At 38.4% G+C, this 27,500-nt stretch overlaps 1 protein-coding gene across 1 annotated transcript; it reads left to right on the plus strand.

The window, feature by feature from the left end:
- The first annotated feature begins 1,872 nt into the window (after nucleotides 1-1,872).
- Nucleotides 1,873-26,966, plus strand: SLC39A8 (solute carrier family 39 member 8). The gene is made up of 8 exons (XM_083835564.1): nucleotides 1,873-2,250; nucleotides 9,033-9,201; nucleotides 14,379-14,548; nucleotides 15,098-15,220; nucleotides 16,311-16,478; nucleotides 22,129-22,336; nucleotides 22,854-23,038; nucleotides 25,759-26,966. The coding sequence occupies exons 1-8, from the start codon at nucleotides 2,098-2,100 to the stop codon at nucleotides 25,903-25,905; spliced, it is 1,323 nt and encodes a 440-aa protein (XP_083691690.1). The 5' UTR covers nucleotides 1,873-2,097; the 3' UTR covers nucleotides 25,906-26,966.
- The last annotated feature ends 534 nt before the right edge of the window (nucleotides 26,967-27,500 follow it).

Here is a 27,500-nt window from a genome sequence, read left to right on the forward strand (position 1 = left end):
TGAATGAAGGTAGATGCAGAGGGTGCCTCTGACTTTGAGATAAGTAAATAACAAAATTACAAATCATTCTTGCTGTGATGTAAGTAGCTACAGTTTCACTGAATTCCTTAAGGGAAACCCAATTCAGGGAGGGTATGGCCCTTCAGGAGATCAGAGAAGCTGATTTACGTCATCTTGCCCCCACTGACAGTCACCACCTGGTGCGCTGGCACCTGACAGTGACTTAAATGTGACAGTAACATTACACAGGTGTGAATAAAGCAGGAAACAAAACAATAGCGAATCAGGACCATGAAGTACTATTGGGAAATATTTGGTTTACGGTGTGCAAACAGGTTGTTCTTTCAGTTTGAGAAAGAATTTTGCTCTGTAAGTGTTGGCTAGGCTTTATCAGACTTGAGATGAACCAAGACCACACCTGATGGATCTGTACGTATGTCACAAGGGTATACACAACATCTAAAGTAGTCCTTCCAGTGCTATATATACAGTTGGAAAGGTACATGACCTCCGGTCTCGTTTGATGCCCTTCTGGCTCTTGTGGTCTTTTTCAGCAAGAAACAGTTTAGAAACTTCTTTTAAAGTAGAGCAGTATGAATGCATCACTCCTTGAGGAGAAGTTTTGGCTGTGTCTCAAAAATAGAGTAGGATTTTCATTCTGTAGAGGATTGGCAAAAGAGAGTAATTCTTAATGGAATTATTCAGGAATTCCTTGAACTTTTCGGCATTATGCAAATATAGGCCTAAGACCTAATGCAAATATGAGTTTGCTTAATTACACTAATTTAAATCATCCTTTTTATTTATGTTTCTGATTAAAAAGGAAGTCCTTAAAAAATAGTTTTGAAATTAACTCTTTGGCCCTGTACTACAGAGCACTGACAAATCTTTTTGATCCAGCAGCCTGTTTTGATTTAGCTGTTTTAGCCAGTTTGTGTTGTTTCCAATTTATCTACTGGTCGTAAGGAACTCTTCAAATATACAGACTTTTTCAAATTTCAGAATGCCTTCACGTAATCGACTGTGAGCAGAGCTGTGTTTAGAAATAGGCATGCTCAGTACAGGAGGCCCCAGTTCCACTACTGGAAGAAATATGTTGTGATTCTATCAGTAGCAGCAGAAAACTTGTATTGGTTTTTCTTGAAGAGACCAAAAATGCCCATGTAAATAGAGACGTGGGGAGGGTGGAATGTCTTCAGGCGCCGCTGTTGAACTAGGGTGATGGGGTCCGTCACTGGGAACAACTGGCAGCTAGGTTGTGCCAGGGGCTGCTTAAGCCTCCACCAACCAAGTACCCGGGAAGCATGAAAGTACCTCAGCCATTCAGGCTCTAAGTCAGAGTTTAGTTCCTTCAGTACCAGAATTTATGGGATTGCAGTGCTCTGGATTTTTCTGGTAGTTGGTTAATACTGATGGCGCCTTTTTTTGCTTGATGCTTTGTGCACTGTGGTATGAAATCTCTTTATGTGCAGTTTATCCGAACAAGCGTCACTGCGTGTGAAGTGACGGTGCCTCCATCGTGGTGCCGATACCCAGACCGCATGGCACACGGCGTAAATTCTGCTTTCAGAAGATTTGGGATTGAGGAGCACTTCTGCTCCTCTCCTTCAGCATAGTTTCATAGAGGTCTAAATAAGAATATTTTAACACAACATGATTTAAACATATATTTCTGTAGCGGGTGGTATCGATGTGGAGACAGGTTAAGAAATGTTGTAAGGGGCAGCTGGGGAGTAACTTGTAGCGCTGTCTCCTGAGGGGCAAGTGCTGCTCCTGAAGCGAGGGAGCTGTTGCCTGGGGTCAGTCACACACTTCCCCGCTTGCTTATTAAAAAGGCCGGGTGAAATCCCCCACGCTTCTGGGCTGGATTAAACTCCCCGGGGCGGCCTCACGGGCGGCTCCTGGCGGGACCGCGGCGGGGCCGGGGCCTTTCGGGGGCGGCGTGCGGGGCCCGGCAGGTGCTCGGCGGGGCCGGGCCGGAGCCCGGTGCCGCCTTCGCGCAGCCGCCCCCCGGGGAGGGGCCGCCCGCCTCCCCCGCCCCGCCGAGCCCCGGCCGGAGGGGCCGCGCTCCCGGCCGCAGTCGTCTGCTCTCCGGAGATGCTCCCAAACGCGGCCGCCGCCTTCGCCGCCGACGTGCTCCACGCCTTCGGCACCAACGGGAGCCTGTCGGCCGCCCAGCTCTCCGCCCTGCTCGGCCGCCCGGCCGCCGCGTCGCCGTCCCAGCTCCTGCCCCAGCCGCACCACAACCAGGTAGCGCCGAGGGCCGGCACGCGGGGAGCGAGGAGACGGGGCCAAGGTCCGCGGTGCCCCCGGGCAAAGGTAGCGGCGGGCGGGAGCTGCTCGCGGCCGGGGAGCGGGTTGACCTGCTCGCCCTGCCGGAGCTTCCCTCCGAGAGGTGCACGGGCAGATCTTCGGGGAAAGCGACACCTGGGAGCGGAGGCTTGGCCGCTGCGGGCGTGGAGGAACTTCCACAGTTGTTCACGTCTTTCCAGTAATTGAGCGCTGAGTGTCCCTTCGTCAATTCATCCAGTAAAAGCTTTTTAAAGTGTTTAATTCGCTGACTAAATCTAACCAGAATACCGCTCATTTTGTCATGAAACTGTTTTGCTCTGTCTAGTGTCTCCAAAGAAAACTCAGACCTCGTTGCTACTTTTAAATGCTATATCATTTCGTATCTCCGGAGCATCTTAGAGTGCCTTCCTTTACCTGAATGGGAGTTCTAAGGCTGGCAGAAATTTCCCTATGCTAAGTCCTGTCAGCCGTGAAAATGAAAGGAAAACAGGGATGATTGCTGTGGTTTGGTTCAGCTCCTCGAGAAACAGAGGAGGCATGCTTCTAGGGACCATGAGGCGCTTTTTATTTATTTATTTATTTATTTATTTTAACGTTTGGAGCAGTAGCTCTTCATCAGTAATGTAGACAAACCTTGGATAAACTGCGTTTGTTTCAGAAACAGTGTGATTCTGGTGTCTGTACCTTGACCAGGGGCTTAATTTGGAGTTAATGCCACCAAAATCAATGTAGTATTCAGTATAAGCGCAGCAATATTTCCCAGAGTCACTGCTTCTCTTTCAAATTTCACAAACTGAACACTGTTCCAACACAGTGTATTTAAAAAACATTTATATACAAACATTTCCTGCCACACACACTAAATACAAGTTTGCAGTGTTGAATATGGTTATGAAAAGAATCTTTCTTTAAAGGGGCTTAGAAATGAGCAGATTCCTCAGTCCTTCAGCTTCTACCTATGTAAAAGCACGTAGCTCTCGTACACAGGCTGCAGAGGAAAAGAAATGCTCATTTTAATTACTGCCAATGCGTATTCCTCATAAATAATTTGAAATTTAACTGAAACATTTTTATTTTTTTAACAGGCCTGTTTTAGTTGTGTCCTTTTGGAAGAATATCTAGGGTACCATACTGAAACATGTACCTTTTTTGTTGAGTTACTTGTATGTCTTAAAATTGACTTTACAGCTGCTCTATCATCTAGTACCATTTAAGCAAGTGCTCTTAACCTGCAGGCTCTCAATCCCTTGTAGGTGTTAAGTATATCAATGACTTTGGGCAGGTGCTACACGCTAATGTGTACTCATACTAAGTAAGTTGGGTGGCTGTTTTCAAACACTGACTCATGCTTTGCGCTTACAAGCTCATAATTTAGAGGATCCACTGGTTATGGAAAAAAAGATGTAAAGTGGCCTAATCTAATTTTTTATGTTGTAAGGCATCGGAGGCCTGAACTCTACTAAATCTTAATGGAGAAAAATAAATACCTCGTGTGTTTTTCAGGTAGGCTGGATCATCCATTGAGGCTGCACAGATATATGACTGTAGTAGGAAACAAGGTTTATCTCAGACTTTCAGTTCCTAACTTCATTGTCCAGAGCTAGTGGGATGACTCCAAGCCCTTTCTTCCAGTGAAGATAACACGTCCCTGCTCTATCAAGAGTCCCTCATCCAAGCCTGAAGCCGTTTTAGTGCAGAACTGATCTGTAAGGGACAGGTGATAGTGCCCTTCAAAAACCAGCAGGAAGGAACAGTCTCTGTTAGTGTTGTCCCAGCACTGGTCTTTAGTGTAAGTGTTTCACTCAGATAAAAATTTCAGTAACCTTACTTATCTCCAAAGATCCACTAGAAGTTGATCCATTTTCTTAAAAATTGAAAGTTTGGATGTGTAAGTCAGAAGGAGAGGGATGTCTGATTTCTGTTTTCCTTTGATACCGAGGTTGACTTGAAAAGATAAGGCAGGAGAAAAAATGCTTTAATTTGTTGATGATGGTGTTTGAACATATACTTGTATAAAATTTTACAGGCGTTTATGGTAACTTAAATTGTATGATGTCCATGAAGACACGTGTGTGTGTCTTACAGGACAAAAAATAACCAACGATATTTTTGAGTTTTAGAATTCTTGACTGAGCTGTCTGCATTTCTTATGTTTTAGCTTTCTTTTTTCTTTCATTGTGCATTTTTTTAATTCTCTGTGTTTTGTGTTTGCATTTTCTTTGCTCTTCACTTTTTTTTTTTCTGTTTTCGCCTTTCCTTAATGCATAAGCTAAGACTTCTTTTCAGGGAAATAATAGTAACTGAGGAAACTCAAATAGTAGTCACTGCTGTTTTTTCACACTTCACGATGGAATTCCAACACGTTTTAGTTCTACAAATTTGTATAGAACTACTAACAATTTAATGCTTAATGTAATAGATGATGGCATGTTTACTCACTGTTCTACATTATTAGCAAGATGTAAAAACAAAACTATATTTGATCTTCTGTCATCACGTTCATTGTGGTATGATATCAATACATGTGTATGCTGGAGGTTTAAACTACGTGCTCAGAAGTTTTAGTCAAAAAATGCATGGAAAGTAAGTGGGCGTTGGAAAGAAAGCCTGTTAATGTTGCCTTTATTTTATGCTTTGGGGTAGTCAGAAGGTGCTAAAATCATAATCCAATTTCTTTCTTTGACTTTTCTAAAACTATATTTATGCTGAGCCTTCATGTTATGCCTGAATACTGTCTTAATGTAACGTATTTCGGTTTTTATATCAAACATCTGGACAAAACAAAGTGAAAATTTTAGCGATCAGCTATCACGCGTTTTCACGTCACGATGAGTCAAAACAGTAACTTTGGTGGTTTGGATGAACTAGAACTAGGCTAGTATCTGCTTTGATTTTTATTTATTTGTTTGGATGTTTTGGTAGTGTTTCACTAGTTCACTAGTGCTTCTTAGAAGAAGGATGAATGGCCTGACAGTGTGTGGCTTATGGTCTTGATCCAGCACCATGAGCTGACATTGCCAGGTCAGTGAGAAGATAAATAGGCTTTTCTGTTCTACCCCCAAAGTAGTGTCTTATTGCTACAATATCTTCAGTGAGTTTCAGCATTTATGGACATTTTTCAGCTCCCCACATCAGGCTGCCTTGAACATGTTGGGGTGTGTATGTGACATCCCTAAAGCACACAAAGGTGTTCAAGCAGCTTTACATGCTTGGACTCTTTCTCGTAAAGTGCTGCTTATTGAATGCGTGGTTGTCTCCTAGTACCCAGTCCACACCTGGATGAGTGGAAAAAAAAAAAGTATCACTGAATCAGCATTAAACGCTTTGATTTGTTACAAGTAAGTTGGGGAAGACATTAATTTGTCTTTATTTTGCCTCATCCAGGCTCAGGTTAAGTCAAAAAAAAAATATTCATGGTATTCCTTCTTTGCTGTTGTTACTGTGTGACCCACTGCTCAGCCCTGGTGTGGGCTAGGATAGGATTTAATCTGGCAACATTTAGAAACCACAGTGACAGGTTGCTTTTGGTATTTCAGTGCTTCACATGTGCAATGCTACAGATAAAACAGAGGTAGAGCAAAGATAAGAACGTGGCAGAAGGTCAGAAAAGGGAATGAAATGTTTACAAGATGGTTGGTACCATAGCATTTGTTATTAATTTTCTTGTTAGAGGTCTCCTTGCATTATTTTTGTCTGAGCAAGTTATCCCATCCTTTCCTGGAAAGAATGTGGTGAGCTTGGCATATGCTTTTCATTTATATAGATATGTGATACTGGTGTGAAGAGAATCAAGATAGTTGGGCATCGCTTTATTTCATTTACAATCTTAAAAGAAAATCCCATATTGGTCAATCATTTTTTGGCAGCAGCTTACCATGAGAAAAGTAAACATTTAATTGAGTAACCTAGTTGATGGTTTATTTATTTTTTTTTGTCTGAATACGTTGCAATGCTGTGAATTCTAGTGATTGAAGTCCTCTTTAATTGTGATAAAAGCATTTATGATTTTTTTTAACAGTTCAGAGACATGAGCAGTTATATCTTCTTTGAAGATAGGAGTTAAACACTGGGTAACAGTCACGTTGTGGCCAGGTCCAGTCCCTTCACCTTAAGCACCGTGACAAGGCTTACTGAATAGCAAGGGACAGACGGGATGGTAGACTTAATGAGCCAGGACGTCATTCTCAGTCCCCTGTTCCATGACGCTAGATTACCTTTTGGCTGAGGTTATCTGTCAGTCTTACAAAATAAATAGCTTGTTTTTTTACAGAAGTGTGGTTGTCTTAATGTATTTGTCCTGCAAAGATAAGTACAGAGTTTTTCAGTGTGCAACCATGAGTTGTTCCAATCCAAGGCTTCTAATAGATTGAATCTTTTAATTAATCCCTTAATTGTGCCAGTGAACTCACACAAGGTTGCTTTTCAGCACATGGATGCATGTAGGAGTTGCTGAGAGGATGAGGTGACTTAAAACAATGAATCATTTTAGGAATTGTTATCCTCTGGGTTTGTCCCCGATCTAAATAATAGTAGTAATTAAATAAAATGCTGTTCCTTGTCCTCATATAAAAGCTCTCTTGTCCGATGGTATTTCTAACATATTTGTTTGTATATAGCCAAAGCTGTAAGTCTCAAGTTTTCTAATTCATGCTGTGCCTGAGTAATATTTTCACTCCATAATCGGTTCTTTTTTTCAACCTACAATGTGGTTTGTGTTTTTGTAAACTAATATTAATTTGTTAGTATTTTAAATTACTTGTCATCCATTCTATATTTCTAGGGAAGAGATGTTAAAGATCAGTTCTCTTAGAGATAGCCATGTTATGAATCTCAGTGCGTACTGGCTTGTTTTTCTATCAGCTTTTCACTGCAGACCTTTAGAAATGGCTGTGGGCCAGTAATGCAAGAAGCATGGTATAGGAACTATTCCTATAGACCACAACTATCCTCTCTTTTTGTTTCATACTGGAAATATTAGCTACATATTTTGCATTATTTCATAATGCAGAGTTAATGGTAAAATGATGAGGCACAGAACCAGTTTAGAAAAGCTCCAGAAGTTCATGTATTGGGCTGTAAAAAAACCTCTCTTCAGTGATGATTTCTTTGTGCACTACTTCCACTGAGGTTAAATGGGTCAACATGCTTTAAAACAAAAACAATAATTGTTGCTATCAAGCTATATTTATTTTAAATAAATATATTTTTTAAAGATATATTGAGGCTTTGACATCAGTGTTGATACTGAAAGATGATTCTATATCCACACTGCTTGTAAACCTCTGTTCAGGAAAACTTTTCAGTATATATTTCGGTCTTCAAGGTCTCATGGCCTCAACAAAATTTAGACATTTGTTTAAGTTCAGGTGTGTACGTGAGTGCTCTCCTAGACTGGGTCATTCAAGAAGAAGGGCAGGAGCATTCTGGATGTAATCTGGCTGAAGCCACTTGTATTGGCCTGAAAGCTCTTTTCCTCCAAGCTAAATAAGAAATAGTCAAGTTAAAATGGTATGTGCATGCCTTTCACCTTGTAGACAGTAACATTTATTAGTGGAGATGGAGGCAGCTCTGAAATAAATGACTTGCAGTTGCTTTGGCTTATCTCTAGAAGGAATATACTTTATAAATAATAATCCTGAATTATTGGAGGAGTGCTATGGAATCTGAAGGTAAAACTGAAAAGAACAGGGAGTGACCATTTGTTTGCAATTTGTTAAGGCTTCCAGTGCTCTACTCCTGCAATCACACTGAGACTCGCTACAGTGAATGTCTCGTGCTAAAAGCTTTACTTCTTTTCTTGAGACTCATCCCTGGTGTGTGTTGTACATCAACAAGCCAAACCACTTTTGTGTGCAGCCAAGAAAGAACACTATTTGCTTATTGATCGTTATAGGAAAACATGAATGTGAATAAATGGAAAGCATTAGATGAAAGACCTCTGTGATATGGAACATTTCATATAAAAGTACTCAATTTTTCTGTGGAGATATAGTTTAATATATTTTATAGTTCAAGTATTTTGTTTTTTTGGTTGAAAATAACCAAGAGAGCAACCAGCCCTGTTCCCAGCCCGGTTTAGCACTGCTGTGTACATTTGTCCTTGACCCATTAGGTACTGACCCTGAGCTGAAGGCAAAGTGAAGATCCGAAGTAAGAGTGTCTCACAGGAATTTGGGATGGTCTTACAAAATAATCCTTGTTGCTAATAATTTTTGCCGTAAAATGAATGAAAAAATGTTGAATGCTGCCATTTGGACAATTTATGAACAGCTAGTTTGAGGAAATATGCAGCATTACTGTGGAGTAGAAGCAGTCATATGAATGAGCAGTCATGGAATTAACAGTCTTTTTCTGATGCTACTCTGACACTAAGATTTTAAGTGTATCTGGTCTGTTCTTAAATGTAATTATTTTGTAATTACATGGGATTTTAACTATTTTGAAGCTATTTTTCCAAATATTTGACTGTCCCGGTTCATGGGGCAGAGGATTTGGAGATGTCAATGTAAAACATGTTTCATTTATTTGTGAGTTATCTTAAAATACTTAAAATCACTTCTGCCTCACATTAAACAATCACCAGGTTTTCACATGCAGTGTACAAACAGTGTGTATACTTCCTTGAAAATGTGTTACAGCATTTTCGTGTTATAAATCTTGTGTTTCTCAGTGTGTGACTTTTTTTTTGTTTTGTTTTGTATTATTGTATTAAGTTGGCAAAAAACCCCTTTTTGTTCCAGTGCTTGACTGGGGAGGAAATCTTTTCTTTGCATGGAATACCGAACAACAGTCGTATATCAAATTCAGACTTCTCTACAATATGTCCTGCTGTTTTGCAACAGCTAATTTTTCACCCGTGTGATCATCAGGAAAACTTTGTGGATACATCTAAACCACATTCTTTACAAGGTCAGTTATATTATTTCATTGATACTGTGATTAGTGTGCGGGTTTCTTAGCTAAATAGTAACTATTTATCTATACGTAATAGGAATGCCTTGTTTAAGGGGATATAGTTATAAAGTGGGAACATAAGAGGGTGCTTCAGGTCACCAGGGTACATAAACAAATATCCTCTCTCTTGACAGTGATCTTTTCAAAATGTTTTAGGGAAAGGCCAGTAGATAGTTATGGAGTAATTTGTTCATTAAAGAAAAAGTCTTTCTGACCTGTTTTGTTTGCACAGTAGTTTGTGCCCTGAGGCATAAGGGCTCTCACTAATAGCTGGTTAATAGGAGAGAAGGTGGAAGCAGGAAAAAGTTTGTGCAGATGATTTGCAATGGGATGTCAGACTTAGTGGGGCGTGCAAGCATCAGGTTAACTCATGGTAAAATTGCTAGGAGGCTGCACTTAAGTGGAATTATTTGCAATTGGATGTCAGGACACCAAGGAGGCCAGTGACTGCTGTTTTCCTGAGGGAAAGACTCATATTTTTCTGAACTCCCACTCTTGCCTTCTTGCCATCTTCTGTGCTGCTCCCTCTACATGGAACATCATCACATGCCTGAATAACCTTAATCTTCCTTCCTCCTATTTTTCTCATTGTTATTTTTATATTTATTGTGCACAGAACTGTACAGTGCAATAGAAAATATAGGATAGGGATGAATCAGCTGGTTAATGAAGTCACTTGTTCCATTGATAAAGATCAGATTTGTATATTATTTATTTATTTGACTCGGTATTCCAAATTAATTCATTATTCCCAGGGATTCAACTGACTTAAAGTTAAAAACTGGGATATTGGATGAGCAGATTCCCAATGGTAGTATTTATTAGCAAAGGTACTGCAGTGTTTTTTGTAACTTTTGAAATTTTAGAATTAATATCTCCCTGATTGTTGTAAGTGAGAGTAGTCACTAAGAATTACACATCATTCCTAAAATTTACCTGTGCCATTGAATAATTAAAACTATATTTGATTAATCACAACCATGGCATCAATTTACCATGATTGTTTATACCGTATGAAGGCACATATTTTCAAGAAATTTACAATACCTACACTACAGTGTAAGATCTGTCTTTTTTTTTTGTTGTTTGCTTGTTTGGTTTTGTTCTGGAGGGGGTGTGTGTGTTTAAGTACGGTGATGTGGAAAGCTTGCTCTGTAGTTGATTGCCTAAGCTATTTAGACCACCCCTCCTATTTTTCTTTTATCCTGCCAGCTCAGAAGCAGTGTCCAGTAGCCAGATAAGCAAGGCAGTCTTTTCTCTGCCCCTCCCTTGGCTGCAGCATGAGAAATCTGCGAGGCCCATGCTTAGGGTATTTTAAACCCCAAGCATATGAGGCTGTGACACACAGTGGTATCTGTTTTGAAGGGAGATTCACAGAAATGTCCCGTGCCAAATGAAAGCTTTACTGCAAATGTATCCTGCTGTTGATTTATGTGTTGTCCCCCTCCCCCTGCCCCATCACCAAGTGAATCAGTATTGTGGCAGCTTTGGGACCAGCTGATTTCAGTTATTGCCCATGATGCAAAATCCTCAGTGCATGTTTCCAGCTCGGCTGATGTGAGTTTTCTGCTCAGGGACTCCCACACATTTAAGCTCTGTTAAGTCCCTGTTCTCCAAAGCATGAACAGACAAGGCATAAAGAAGAATTTAATACAGTGAGCTTTACGGGGCAGCTGCTTGCAATAATAATAATAAAAAAATGTTGTGGAAGCAGAGTAAAAGTTAAATGACAGCGTATAGAATGTCTTTTTTCCTTGGGTGTTGTATATGCTGTATATCAAATATCTAACCTAGCTGTCCTTAGGGGCACACTCATGTCCTTCCCTTTCTTGCTTCTCTGCAATGTAATAGGGAGTAGTATAAAGCGGCATGAAATAGCTGGAAATGTCCAGTGGTATTTCTTCTGTCCGAGGCAAACAGAGTCTGTGTGGTCTGCTTGGCTTTTTCAGCAAGGTTTTAACACCCTGATTTCTTCTTCATTCCAGGAAGGGGCTTAGGAGGAGCCTGAGCCTGTCTCAGGAAGGCCCAGAGCAGTGGTCCCCACTTCTTGTGAGGAACAATACTGATCAGTGGTGCCCTGAGGTGGACTTGCTCTCCTGCCATTTATTTTTTGGATTTATCATGCTTTGGCATCTTGGTGGTCTCTTTGTTGGGGCCAGAATTGTAGAGACAGAAAGAATAATGGTCGTTGGCAAAAGCCATCCATGCCACCAGCCTCCGGGTAGGCTGTGTGTCAGTGCTTGGCTCTGGTACGTGAAGTCAGCCTAGCCAGCTCTCTGGGATGGATGCAGTCAGGGAAAACTTAGTGGGGATGGAGCCCTAGTGAATAAACCCAATTTCAAGACAGCAGTGCGCACATGGTATTGTGACATACAGTCCATAATGCAGCAATGAAGCAACTTTGGCAGCATTGGTTATCTTGGAATTCTATCACTTTCGTTTGTTTGTTTTCTATTTGTGGTATTTTTCTTGCAGTACCAATTCCCATAATTGTATAATTGGGGTAATCTTTTTTTTTAAACATTGTTATTTGCAATTGCAGTTCAGGTCAACAACACCTTCCTGGAGAACATATAAGAAAGATCTTAGGTTAATTTTATTCCTTTAAAAGATTTATTAGTTTAAACTAGTCCCCATACTACTGAGGCTCACTGCAGGGCCTGTGGAATGCCTAGGACGGATAACAATTTATTCCTTCATTATCTGATGTTATTTGATTATGTAGTTTAGTTCTTCCTTTTTCTTCCACTTTGGGTAAATAAATAAGAAATAAAATATCAGTATGCAAAATCCCAAGGACTGAGCCATCCAGATTAGATCAGGTTTTTAAAAATAAAATGCATCTGCCTTCTGGCCTCACTAATCTCTGGTAAATTAGGAAGAAGAAAGGCTTTTTTTGTTGCTGTTGTTGTGACAAAAGTGGGTACTACATACCAGTGGATTACATCTTTATTTGCAAACGTAGGTCCTTTAGTACACTGGGACATGTTCCACTGCATTAAGCATACAAAATGATGAAAGGTGTATCATTTGTAGCATGTACTTCAAGTTAAGTGTCCCAGTACTTGCTGCTCTTCTGAACAAAGAGTACCGGCATGAATGTTACACCGTTGTTAGTAAAGCAAGTACTATTGTGAGAATTTCTCTCGGCATTTGGCAATAACCCGTTTTTCTGTGCTTGCTTTAAAGCTCCATTCTGCTATCATTTTTGTCACCCACTGATTTATATGTACCATTTGCGAATTTGTCCTCTTTGTCTTTTGTTGTAGAAAGTAATAGTAGTAGGGGTTTTTAATCATAATTTTTGAAATTTGTTCTAATTTCCTGTGTCTGTGGCAAGGTAATTTGGGCTTATACACTAAATATTATATATATATATATATATATACACACACACATGTATTTTAACTCAATTTCAAATGTGTATTTTGCACAGGATAAATGTGTAGGAGTTATCTGTATGTTAAACTGAGAGCCTCCTGCTTCTATGGTAATCCCAAACTGCAAACAGCCTCTGTGACTCATGATGACGCTGGAACCCCATTTGTTTACTGTAGACTTGATTTCAAAAATGCATTCACAAGCGTAATTATCTTTTATTGTAATGGAAGTTATGCTCCTGTGTAGCTCAGTGAATCTAACCATATCTAGTTGTATGTTTTTCTTCCTCTCTCTGTCTCTCAGAAATGGCAAGTGAATGTTTTGGTTGGCATTGACACACCTCTTGCAAATGCTTTAAATGCTTCTAATGCTTTCTGTTCTTCCTGTTCTTGACACAATATAAAATTCATCACAAACGAAAATTGTGTCCCTGTGCAAACAAAGCATAGCAATCCCAGTTGCAGGTGATGAATCTGGTTTAGCGTGTTTGCTGACAACGTGTTACAGGAAAGTTGGGCTGCAGATTGCAATCTGATCCGTTTCTGTTACGCAGAAAGGAATTTACGGTAACTTCTCTATGTACATATGGCAAAACTGATAATGAGGCTATTACATGGATGCAACTTTTTGGATTATACCAAACTGTTCTCATATATCCAACACTGTTGGCTTTGGTTTTAATTTGTGTTGGATTTTTATAGACAACCTGTCTATGTGGATATCTTTGTGATTCTGTGGCCTCACTTGAGGCAGTGTTGTAGACTTTTTCAGTGCAACCTTTAAAGCTTTTTTGTACTTACAGGGATTTGAGATGTAACTGGGTAAAACAGTGGACGTGCACAGAGGCAAAACTTTTTGATGCTTGTGAACAGCAACAACAAAACTCTCAGAACCTGTAGTTCAGATGCCAGAATAATTACGATATGGCTTCATATAAATCCTGGTGTCTGAACTCTGAAAATCTGGGACAATGCTTATGGTGAAAGAAGCTAAATTATGGCCAAACTAGGTGCATATGCCACTTCTTAAACAAATAAATAAATAAATAAAAATGTTCCTCCTTTGTGCCCATCTTTTTGAACCCAGAACCTCTCTTATGTATGTTTTCATTTCTCTGCTGTAATAGTCTCTACTGTCAGCTATCTTCCACCTCATAAGTGTGATAAGTAGTGATGGGCAGTGTTTTCAACAAAGCAGAAGTACTTTGAACTGTAGGAAGAGGAGGAGTGATAGGAACAGAAAGTTACCACCTCAAGATGATTTGAAGGAGTCATCCTTTATCAGGAAGGATTTTTGGGTGTAGGACAGCCAAGACAGCAAACTTTGTGTCTAGGAGTTGCTCAGGAGTAAATGACAATTGGACCTGCAACCCTGAGATCGGTAACAAGATTTGTCTTAAGCCTAAGCTATAGCTACCTTGATGAATATTGGCTTAAGCTTTAGTTTTCAATCTTCACTGACTGTAGAGAGAGTTGATTTATACTATCAGCAGATAGACTATCTGAGATATTAAAAACTGAAACTGGGCTTGTATGTGGTCCCAAACAGTATTCCTGCAAATTTCCCCTCTGTGAGTATGTGTCTTAAATATCAGTGCGTATTTAAGGTTTTATATTTGTAAAGTATAATTTCAAGTAAGGAAAAAAGTATTTTTCTCAATTCCATGCCAATTCAGATGTTAGAAAAATCAAAAGCAGCCTTAAGTGGATTTTATACTAAAATATTTTATATTTCTGTTTGTTTATCCACAGTTTGGGGATTTGGGTTCCTGGCTGTGACTATCATTAACTTGGCATCACTCCTGGGATTGATTTTAACTCCTCTCTTAAAAAAGTCATATTTCCCCAAGATTCTAACCTACTTTGTGGGCTTGGCCATCGGTACTCTCTTTTCTAATGCAATTTTCCAGCTCATTCCAGAGGTAAGCAACGGGAATCATTATTTGTTTTGTAAAATCGTTTCTAAAGTGTATTAATTCCAGAAGCTTGCTCCAATGGAGATCTGAGTGTGTGGGTTGTAATCCCCAAAGAATTGTAGGTGGCCACTAGTGCCACTAGCTGCCACCTCTTTCTGTCTGGATGAGCTGAGTGAGCTACAAGTTCCACGTGTAGCTGTGAGACGGGAAAGGCTAAGGGCTATTTTGCCTCTAGACAGAAAGAGGAACACATTGGGTAAAATTCTAGTGAGTTTTAATGGGCTACAGTGTAGACTTTCTGCTTTGCAATAATTACTATGTTCTGCATGTAAAATTCTACTGTATTAAAACACTGCTGACATTTAATCTAAGTTAAAAAAAAAGAAACAAATCTGTCAGGGTCAGGATCTTTCATAACTTCAGCCTCATTGAAACTCCTGGCTGGTAGACAGTCTGTACTTTTGAGGAGTATTTGTGTGTGGTCAGGGAATTTGTTTTTATGGAAATGTACTAAGATTACAGACCAATTCACATTGCTTTTGTCTTCAATGTTAGGCGTTTGGATTTGACCCCAAAGTAGATAACTATATCGAGAAAGCTGTTGCTGTGTTTGGTGGATTCTATATTCTCTTCTTTGTGGAAAGGATTCTGAAAGTGATATTGAAGATCTATAACCAGGTAATGAAAAGTGTCACTAACAGTACAAGCCTTACCATAAAGTACCTGATACATTTTATGAGATTCTTGATAGTTTAATAAAATGTTGGAATTTTTTTCTTTTTCTTTTTCTTTTTTTTTCCTGAGGATTTCAGCCTTACCATGTGTTCTGATACATCTGTTAAAATCCATATGGAGAGGGAAAGCAATTTCACTTTTTTGAGGGAGTTACAGGCAGAGCTGGGAATGGAATCCAGATGTGAGTGTGGTCTGCTGTCACTGGCATATGCTCTAGCTGCTCTCAAGGGCCGAATCTTCCCTGTGCTAGCTAAACATATCAGAAAAAAGTGGAAATATGTAAAAGCTGAAGAGAATGGGAGTCTGCCACTGAAGCTCCTATATGGACAGGAGACATTTATGTGACATGTATATCTTCTTATTCATCTGTAAAGTGTAATTTACCAGGACTGACAGTGCCCAAATCTCACCTGCAGTAACCAGCGCTTTGTTTCCTCATGCTCTGGTACACAGGCCTGCTTTAGTGACCCTGCAATTATCCATATTGCACAATATGGATAATTGGCTCTGCTTAAACCAGGACCCATACGTCAGAGGACTTTTTTGCGGTGTGCTCACATGAGTGAGACTGAATTTGTCTCAGACAAAGGCCTCTCAAACTTTCTGGAACTCTCTACTCTTGTCTTGCCAAGAAAACTGTCCTGTGTTCCTACTCTTATCTCACTTAGCTGGTCTCTTACCTCACTTAGCTGGACCCTCCCAAGCTGGTCCTCGTATTGAAGATTATGAAGATTCAACTGTTCTATAGAAAGGTATAAAAATGGAAAATCCCAACAAGTGTTCTAATCAGCTGAAAGGAAGAGATGCTTAGATAGGAGGGGAACTTAGGTAACTTTGAAGTTCATTTAAAAATTTAAGTATTAAAATGTTTATTGGTATTTAAACATTTACTTGGTGTTGAAAGAAATGCAACATGAATATGATACTCCCTGCATTTTCCTTTTTGGTCTGTATTTCTTATTTTTATTTATTTATTTATTTCTTATTTTGCTTTTGCTTTAATGAGCTACTTGTTTGTTTATTTGTCGCCTAGACTGGCCATAATGACTTAGGAAATGGTGAACAGAATCAATGTCAGGATAAGGCTAACCCACACAAACCACCATCATCCAGCAATGGGGTGACCTGTTACGCAAACTCAGCCGTCATAGAGAACAATGGAAATCTTGGTTTTGACAGCATCAGTGTGGTCTCAGCACAGGTATGAAACTTGTGTCTGTTTGTTCATTTTATTCCTGCCTATTATATTAAGCATATCTGGGGAAGGGTTAATATGAATTTTTATTACTTCTGTCAAGTTTTTGTAAATTTGCTTGAGCCCTATGAAAAAATGTGTTACTTTTGGGCAAGCTTACAAAATCTGAATGCTGGATTCGATTGCTGAACGACTATAAGAGCTAGTAGTTATCAGCGTAGGGATGGGGAGGACAGAGATAAATATTTAATCTGTTAATTTTGATTTTGTTGTCATTGTTTTGTTTAAAGGGTGTGATAGTGTGTTTTAATGTTACATGATCCATATTGTGTTCCTGACTACATCCAGCCTTAAGCTGGAGATCCTGGTTCCTTTGAATCTATGAGTGATGAGGAAAACTGATACAGTAAGCAATATATTGTGATCACTGGTTGTGCTAGTCCAATGTACTTGGACATGGTGGGAATTACAGAAGTAATAGGTTGAGACAGTGGCTGTTCCTCCTGGTTTAAGTAATATCCTCTTTCCAATTTGTTCTCTGTATTTGTGTTTATTGCTCTACTACAAATACGACCTCCTTCTGTCAGAAAAGAAAATGGAAACGGGAAGAAAAAGTTGGTGTGCTTCTTTACTCTTTTCCCTGTCCCTTATTTAAAAACAACAAACAAACAAAAACAAAATGGAAAAACATAGAAATAATTATCTGATGGCTAAGGAAGATTTTTCGCAGTAAAGATTTCTGTTTTACTACCTGTGCTCTTCACCCAGAAAGTTGTTTGTGGGGGAGCGTTGAGGAGCAGGAGAGGAAGCAGGACAAAGGCCCGAATTCTCAAACAGAGAATATGGGAGTTCTGCATTGACCCTGCAGGCTCACAGGACACTTGATACACACAGTTTAAAGTACCAAAATTGTACTTGTCCTTACTTTAGATATGTTACAGAGTGCAGTGAATACTGGTTGTTGTAAAGATTAGGAGAAAAGGGTGATAGCTAAAATTGCATGGGTACCGAAAGGAAAATTGCATTTTGAGTATCCATAAACTGTATTTTGTAGGTTTAGAACACGTACACACATACAAAACCTCCACTGTCTGTGGAGGCAGTCCTTTCTAGTAGCACAGCTATTATATTTCTGCCCTGTTTACCGGAAGTTTTATCTGGACTTGTTCCATTATTGCATTTTGGCCAGCCATGTCCTTACATGTAACGTAAAGATAACACAATCATATCACATATTATAATAATAAAGTGTGGCTATCTAGTATTTATTTATAGCAACTAGGTTACTTATAGTGCTCGTGATCATAAATTATGTAGGTCATTCCAAGATCCTTTGTGGAATACTCATATATTTCCTTTTGCGTGCAGTCTTGATTTTAAGAACTTAAAATTTCACAATGGTTCTTCCTCTATAAGTATTGCATTTATGAAAATTCATGCTTTCCATTCTTTCTTGCTTTCCATTTCTCCAGAGCTAGAAAGAGAATATGTTACATTAAAATCTTCTGAATGTAGCACAGTAAAATTCACTCTGGAGCCAAGAGCGGCTGGAAGGAAGATGGCTGTAGAATAAATCCCAGTGTGGCAGATAACCCACTGTTGATATGGGAGGTGGCAAAGAAAAGCTGTCATTACATTTTTTCCTCCTTCAGGCAGGTTTAAAGGGGCCAGCATACCCTTCAGAGTCATCAGGGAGGAGCTAGGGTAGTGCTAAGAGGGTAGGTATGAATTAAGTTTTACACACATTTGATACTTATGAGGGATCCATTTGGGGTTAGTCAAGATATACATAATAGAATTTTAACGTGTGCTCGTAATTTAAAGCTCAGTAAAGAGGGCAACAACAGTGAAGACATAAAGCGTCATGTAGGCTTTAAGGGTGGAGGCTGGAGTCCGTGCAAGAGTGTGCTAGCTGTTTTCAACCATGGAGATGCGATCTTCTTTTCTCTTTGAATGCCTGCTAGAGTAAGTGTAAATGTTTAATTAGTTGCATACTTTTAAATTTCACTTGCAGCAGTAATTGCAACCTTGGAAACCCCTTTTGTGCTGACCCAGAATTTGTACCTACTACACGTTAAAATTAAACAGCTTGACAACAGTAACTTTTAAGAAAAGTTACTTCAGAGACAAATTGCTGAAAATGCCTGTAGTCCCAAGCACACAATGTTAGAGTTGTATAATAAAACTTCATGGTGGCCTTTATTCATGCCCTAGGGGCAGTGTCAGGGTTCCTTCTTGTTCCTGGGGACATTCCCAGAGAACACCAAAAGACGCTTTTTTATCTTTGTTTTTTCAAGAGCAAAACTTTCATTCCAGGGCTCACTCTTTTGCCTGTATGAAGGAAAATGTTATGAACAGGGTGGAGTTGCTCTGTCCTAACTCCTGTTGGGTTTTCCACTGATGTGCAGAATATAAACTTTCTTCTCTGCAAGCATTTAACAGATTGGGGTGCTTGTTCTTTTCTGAGGGAGTCACAGATGCATTAGGAAGAGCAACGGTACCCTGAGGTAATAACATAAGATGAAATAAGAGAAGTCTCTCTATGATTTCTCTTACATTTGGGAACAAAGGAGAAGCCATTGCTTTTAAAGAAAAAATTATGTTCAGAAGAGCAAAAATACCAAGGTTATCTTTGTTTTACCATCAATTGTTGTGATGCAAATAATACAGAACTGCAGTAGTAATTAATAAAAATCTGACCTGATAGACCACTTGAGTGTTCCAGAACTCCTTAGCTGGCATCTCTCCTGTAACATCTCCTGAAGTACCTGTGGTGGTTTCACACTGATGGCCAACTGAACTCCACCATGTCACTCTAGCACTCCCTCTTCTCAAAGGATGAGAAAAAAAGGCTCACAAGTTGAGCTAAGGATAATTTAATTTAAGGGAAAAGAAAGAGGCGGAAGGAAAAAAAGAAAAGCTGTGTGGAAGCAAAGACAGAGAAAACAATTATTTTCTGCTTCCCATTAGCAGGCGATGTTCAGCCACATCTTGGGAAGCAGGCCTCAGTACATGTTGCAGTTTTTTGGGAGCACAGACATTTTCATAATGAAAGCCCACCCCTTCTACTTTCCCTTTCGCAGCTTTTATTGACGAGTGTAACACCATGGGGTGTGGAACATCCCTTTGGTCGGTTTAGGTCAGATGCCTGGTGGTGTCCCCTCCCCACCTACTGACTTTGGGGGGGTTGGAGAAAGTCTTGATGCTGTGCCAACACTGCTCAGCAATAGACAAAACATTGGTGTGCTATCAGGGCAGTTCTAGCTACAAGTGCAGAGCACAATGTTTTATTCCAGCCAGACCCAGTACAGTACCATGACAAAGAGGAAACAGTCCAGTAGAGCCAGGCATTGTTCATTTTTGCCTCAGAATTCTGTATATTTGTAAGGTAAATTTATCAGTAGTCTGCCTTATCTTGAGCATTAAGAATATGTGTTAGTCATTCATCTATTTCTGTTGGGCATATGATCTAGTAAAGTTCAGAATGTAAACACAGACAAGCAATGTCCTTGTACTTTATATGATTTCCAAAAGAAGTCGCAACGTTATCTAAGGTAGATTACAGGGAAGAATTATTTATTATACCTTAAAGCTACACAGTAAATGGCTGTTAGATGTGTATACATATAATAGAAGCCTCTCAGAATCTGATTCCTAGTTTTTAAGCTACAATTTTCTCTAAAGTTTGAAATACTGTATCAAGAAAGTAGTTTTAGAAGTAAATCAATACTGTTTTCCTTATTTAATTGCAGTTACTTAAAAACAAAAACAACACAACAAACCAACAACCAAAACCATAGATAACCCAAACCTAATCTGGTCAGTTCTGATCTTGATGAGTTCAACAGATACTTCTTAACATCATCTTCTTACTCAGTCTTCATTTTCTTCATGGAGACATGGAAGGCTCAACATGTATATTTGTAAATTATTTATTTAAACAAAAAAAATCCTTGATTGGATTTTTATCTTTGTCATACATATGCAATGATTCGGAGTTTCACTGGAATGCTCACCTGTGCAACTGGTAGAAGAAAATGAGTCCTTTACATAATTCTATGGCTAAGCCTGTTATGCCTTTATAGCACTCAGAAAAATGCAGGTATACATATCATTTCCACTGTGTTTGAACTTGCAGGGAAACTCTGAATGTTTTTATGACATTTTAAATATAAAATCATACAAGTACAAATCTATGACTTCTTATGTACTGAATAGGAATTATAACTGTGTTTTACGGCAATTGTGCCACTACTTAACCATGGATTTACTAGCTACAGATTCCAAGTAACGTAATAGACTTCAGACTGGGAAATCCCTAATGTGAACTTTTGTCCTGTACCAAGGCAGCTCCAACATACAAGTATATATTATGTCAGATAAGAGTCTGGTGAGCAAAGCGTGAGACGGATCTCGTTGCTCTGTCATTACAGATTTTGTAACCGTTTATTAATCGTTATATTTCCTTAAAGTTCAAACTTCAGTTGTTTGGTAGCATTTGCATTTGATATGACGAAGCTAAAGCCATTTCTGGTGTTCCTTGGAAAATTTTATTGGAATTATCTTTTTGACCCATTGATAGAAAGGAAAGAGGTATTCCTCTACACCCTTCTCTTACAAGAAGAAAGGTGTTTAAATATGTCTGGGTAAACAGATATATATTACTATTTATGTATTCTGGTAGTAAACAGTAGTAGCCTTATATGCAAATCCTTTTTTGTATTTTTTTTCCCAATGCTATTATGCTTGCAAATATAATCTAACTACAATGTATGTGTGTACAGAAATTTATCAGAATGGAACATTAGGATTTTTATAGTGGAAATTAGTTTGTACTCCCCGCTGAAATGACAGTTCCTTTTATCTTTGTCAAATTTCTCATTATTTCATGACACCGGATGTATAAATTACTTCCACGTCTGGTAGGAATTATTGAGAGCCTTGGCATGATTGTGCATTGCAGTTTTATATTAGCCAGTTCTAGTTGTGCTCTGAGCCCTCAACTCCCACAGTCAGAACTAGCCACTGCTGTTCTTCTTAAACATGCACTTTGTAAAAACTGATTTCACTAGCTGGACTTAACTGTCACTGCTCAAAATAAGAAATAAAATTAGAGGACTACCTGGATGTGTGTCTGGATTCCCATGTAGGTGTCTGTTGCTGTGGTGGTGGCTGTGTCTTTACGAGCATGATGTACATACAGGCAGCAAGTAATTTATCCAGGTCTGTTTCAGGTAGGAAGTACAGATGCTGTCAATCATAATGATCAAATCCTCCCCACTGTACATGCTTAATAGAGGTGGCTGAGGAGGCTGTGAGGAGCCTTATCAATCCTTGGCAGTCTCTTAATGTGAGGGAGAGACTGCTAGAGAGACATTCAGACATTGTGGTCTGAATTGCTTTCTGTCTCAGCTGAAGGGTATTCAGATAAAGCTTTGTAGTGAGAAGGTGACTGGGCCCTTCACTTTTCAGTTGTTGAAACAGAAAATATTTGCTGCTGCTACCTGTGCCTTCTGCCTCTTGGACCAAGCAATTTGTTTTCTTCATGTAATTGTGCTTTATTTTATACTCAGCATTTGATTAAAGCCAGAATAGTGTTTCATTGACTTCTTTATTCAGTGTTTTATGTAATTGCTTTATTGTATTGTTTTTCCAGGAGGAAGCAACCCAAGGCAACTTATGTAAATGTCTCGGTGGGCACCCACTCTCAAAGATCGGAACTATTGCTTGGATGATAACACTGAGTGATGCCGTACATAATTTCATAGATGGTTTGGCAATTGGTGCTTCTTTCACTTTGTCTCTGTTTCAAGGGCTGAGTACCTCCATAGCCATCTTGTGTGAAGAGTTTCCTCATGAGCTGGGTAAGGAACTTAATTCAACGTGTTGTTTTTGATAGAAATTACTGCTGTAGGAGGTTATGCTTGCAGAAACTTGGCATGGATTGAAAAGAAGTTCAGACTAATAGAAAAAGCACTCATCAAAAAGTTATCAAGTACCATAATACACATCTAGCCCAAGAAGTTCCTGAGTGCAGATGGATGGAAACTAGGAATATATATTAGATAGGTATTAATTGCCCTGTTCATACATGCCTTTGTATGTGTTTTTTTAATTAAATTTTGCTCATTATGGGTAGTCCTGTGTTCTCAAGCTCTTAGCTATGTTGTGCATCACCTACTTGCTTTAGAATGTTTCAGTTACCTCATTGTTGAAGGGAAATGCTCATCATTTACTTGAATGAGGAAAACCAGCAGTGGGATATAAGCTGTATACAAATAACGTCTTTTTCTTTAGACTTCCATTGAAATCAAAAAATAATCATACTATCATTTGCCGAAGATGGCTTTCTCATTTTGTCTTTCTCTTTTCTCTTTTTAGGGGATTTTGTCATCTTGCTTAGTGCAGGAATGAGTACTCGGCAGGCTCTGTTTTTCAACTTTCTGTCTGCGTGTTCCTGTTATATTGGGATGGCTTTCGGTATATTAGTAGGCAACAACTTCGCTCCTAACATCATCTTTGCAGTAGCTGGTGGAATGTTCCTGTATATCTCTCTGGCAGATATGGTGAGAAGGAATTTCATTTTCAATTAGTTTTCTGCAAGAAAGTAAAGACTGCAGTAACAGTCTCTCTGGTGGAATTTAATATTTTTCTCCCTCTCCTGCCAGAGTCATCTACGTCTTATTATTAGATGTTAAATAATCAATTATAACCTTAATGAAGGTGCACAAGTAATTATGCTTATTCATTAAATGTGAAAGCCTTTGATTTCATGACTAGGGCTGGTCAGATTATTGCTGAAAATGAGTTTTAAAGAAAGAGAAGCTTTTCATGAGTTTGGGCTGATTTCACTGAAGAGTGAAAAGTGTTTAAATACTTTGTTTCAGCATTTTAAAAAGTGACAGAGCATCTCACATTATTGTTATTAAATGAATCATTTGTCTTTTCAAAAATCATCTTCTAAACGAAAAGCAGAAAAAGTAAGTAAATAAATTAAACTAAATATTCTTTAAGAGTTGAATGGAATATGTTATGTAACTTCAGCAATAATTTTGGAGTTGTTTAGGTGAAAACCCTGACTTAAACTCCAATACTGTTTAAATTAAACAGTACCAGCCCCAGTTTCTTTGTCCAGACTTTCTTTTTTTAAGTGATCTGTTGAACGCTATTCAAAACAGAATATTTTTTTTTGAAAGTATATTAGAAAACATAAGGCAAAGAAATAGTGCTAAGTTCTAGATCAGGTTTAGATGTTGGGAATTTAATATGGCTTCACCAGGCAGTCAGCAATATTCTATAAATTCCTTACAATGATGTTTTATCTCTAAATGAAAGAGAATTTACGAGAGTTTAAAGCTTTATTATGTTTAATTCAAGTGTTGTAAGAGCAGATAAATCTGTAAAAAAAAAAAAAAAAAAAAAAAAAAAAGTTTCCACCTGTCATATTAGAATCCATCTGAGTGTAGAACCAGAGTGAGGCCTGAATTTGAAAAGATTTGAGACCCCAGTTTGGTTCTACATGCATTTAAGAACTCTTACATGGTTATAAGGACTATAACATTAAATACTAATGTAGTTGAGGTAATAACATAGGATTTCATAAGTAGTAATCTTAGAGTTAAATGAACAATATAAATAGCTTCTTTTACAAATTTGCAGTACCTTAATTGCTAATGCTGTTCATTTGCTTTCACTCTCTTATAATGAATAGTAGTGCACTCAACTATGATGTGCAAAACTCATGGCATAAATTTAGAGTGGCTCATCGTAAAATTGTTCTAATTAAATCCGTCAAAGTAGGTAACATTCTTTTCTTTGTATCTGTTGTTCTGCACTCTCTCTCCCCTCCCTTCCACCATCTGTCTCCTCTCCCTGCATCCCTCTCTTTTTCTAGGTTTTTTGATTGAATCAGCTACCTGTCTCAACTTTTCTCCCCCTGAGAAGTCTGAAATAGGGTATGCAAGTGCTCTGTACAGAGATTTGCCTTTCCACTTTCTGTTACGATTTTCACGTGCTTCTGGTCTGCTTGTAGAAGCAGGTAGGATTAATTAGAATGTCCTTTCCCTTTTCTTTTCTTTTCTTTTCTTTTCGCTGTTCTTTTTCCTCCCTTTTTCTCCTGGACTCCTGGTGCAGTCCAGCCTCCGTGTCAGTAAGATACCCACAGCCTCATCACATGGTTATGTGAGAATATGTACACTGAGGTGTGTGAGCACACATGAGCCTTGCTGTATGGCATGAAGCTAATCTGGTTTGTTGTTGTCGTCTTTGTCTCTTGTGCAAGAGGATCACAGAGCTGTGGAATGATTTCTGGGAAGATTTGGCCACTTCCCACTTATCTTAATCTGTTCTTCAAGAATTGCATTGGCTTCAACAGTTCTTTTTGTCTTATGAGATCAAAGATAAAGCTCCTGAGTCATTCAGACAGAAGGCTTCTAAACTGAGACTGAACTTTAGAGTCTTTGTTGCACACTGGCTATACTACTCTCGCCACAACAGGAGAAGAGTTTAAAGCTTGCTTATGTTTGTCAAAGTCAACTACAGTTGACTTTATCTGCCACAAACACATACCTTGAATTGCCCCATACTAATGGGCACTTTTATCACCAGTGCTCATCCGCCACCACCTCCATTGGCTCTCAGAGGAAGTATCTTTGTTCCTGCAATTAACAGTCATCCTTTGCTATTATGGTGCCATTATGACACCTGTTATGGAACGAAGAATCCCTTCATCAAACCCTAACGTAATATTGCATGTATTGCTACCAGTTTCACAATATTCCTATTCTTTCTTCCTTGCTTTATCACTGCCTCATCAGCCCAACAGACCCTTTATTTGTAACAGGTTTCTTATTTCTGAGGGGCTGTTTGTGTTTTCAGCTTCACCTCTTTTACTTATAAATAAAGTGGAAGAATCCTAATCTTCCATTTCCTGATTGAGGATTTCTCTGTCTGTGTTAGTGAAGAAAGAAACACAATATTTAGCAATACAAGGGCAGCTGCTCCTAGCAACATACAGACCGACAATTGGACCCAAATTAAAAAGAGGAAAAATGCATGAGAGCCAAAAAGGTGATATCACAGCAGAGGAAAGCAAAACACCGTTTCAATTTTTCATTCTTGATGAAATAGTTTTCAGGATAACTAGGGTGACTTGTTCTGTGACTGCCTTCACCCTCTGTTAGTTCTAATACTCGGTTCAAAGCAGCAACGTTTGTTGTTAAATACTCTAAGTTACACACGCTTCCACAAGATGGCAATACTTACCTAAAATTATGCCTTTTTCCAGTTCCCAGAGATGAATGATATGCTGAGAGAGAAAGTGACAGGAAGAAAGATGGATCTTACATTCTTCCTTATTCAGAATGCTGGTTTACTAACGGGGTTTGCTGCTATACTGTTGATTACCTTGTACGCAGGAAATATTCAGCTGTGATAATGGAAGTGAAAATGGAATCGGTATTGAAGGCATCAAATAAACTACGAATGGAAGACACTTGAAATCCATAAAGGGACATTCATTCAATCTTCTTGGTTTTGAAACATTGACAAGTCTTATTTCCCCATTCCAAATGCAGGAAATTCTTTTAGGACTTTCAATTAATCCAAATACTATGAGCTGTTGACTTTTATACTCTACTAAGGAACCGATTCTCATATTTGTGTTTCTACTTAAAATTATCAGACATACCTGAACTGTTATAGAGAAAGGGTGTTACTTGGCCAGTAGAAGTAGGCAGTACATGCAAGTACATGCAACTCAGACCAAATGAAAGCTGAGGTCTTCAAGGAAGATTCTCATTTAAAAGAAAATAATGAAGTCTCTTTTTAAACTGTGATGAAAGCAAGCAGTTTCAAAGCTGGTTAATTTTCATGACTTCTGTTGCAGGATTTGCCTGTGTAATATTCCCTTCCCCCATCAGAAAAAAAATAATCAAACTATTTCAAAGTAGGTACTAATGAAGCTAAGATTTTTAATTACTAATTAACACTGGAAGGAAAGATACCAGTTACTGCTTTTGATCTTTTCTCTTTATGTGTGCACTAGGGAATTGTTGATTTATTTTGAGAACCACTTTTTTTAATTAGAGGGAACCTGTGTTAAAATTATGAGAATTTATCAACTCCATAATGTTTTAGAAACATTGAGTATTTAAAAATTTTTCAAGTATTTTATATTCTATGAAAATAATCTTGTTTTATATACAAGTTCCACAGATATTCCTCTTAAAAAATCAGTATTTTGGGTTAAAATTTTGAAAGAATGTATTGTTAGTTGTACAAAGTGGAACTTAGAGGAAAAACTGCTAAAATCAACATTCCAGGAAGCTTTTTTTTGTAATTTCAATAGTTTTCTTGTGTGCAGTTGGGTGAAAGTTAAGCATTACTAAAATATACAAACTTTTATTGCAGTCTGTTGCATATGAACTTTCTGAAGTCATGCTTATATGTTTGAATTCTTCTGAAATAAACAATTTAGCTACTCTGCTGTTGTAAGATGTGTGCAAGGAAATTCATGCAAATATGTCCTATTTCAGTCACTGCTAAGTTTTGAAAGAAGTGTTACTATTCTGTAGTCAATTACTTTTATTTGCATTGTTTTTTATGGAAGCTTTACAACTTCAAGGAAAATACAGTTTCTTAACGTATTTCTTGCCAGTCAAAAGGGACAAAGCCTTTATTTTTTATTTCACTATTAAAATATATTTTCTATAAGGTAAATGATTTATTTAAATTTTTATTTGAATCTTATCTGTAATTATGTTAGAAAAAATAACTTTCTAAGTGCCTTGATTAAAAAAAGGCATTTTTTAAAGGCAAACTACACAGGAATAGTAAATGATTCTTAATTTAAAATGTGTTATAATCTTTAATATGTAATTATAGTAATCTATGTTATTTACTATATGCAAAAAGATTTATTAGTCACCTTATGCCGTCTGAGTTTCTGTGAAGAAGAGTCCACACACTCCATATTCTTTCCTTCAATCCTTTCTTTTGTTGATCCCTTGGATATAAGCTGCTTGTAAA

Source organism: Anser anser (genome assembly GCF_964211835.1).
Source record: "Anser anser genome assembly, chromosome: 4".
Lineage (NCBI taxonomy): Eukaryota > Metazoa > Chordata > Aves > Anseriformes > Anatidae > Anser > Anser anser.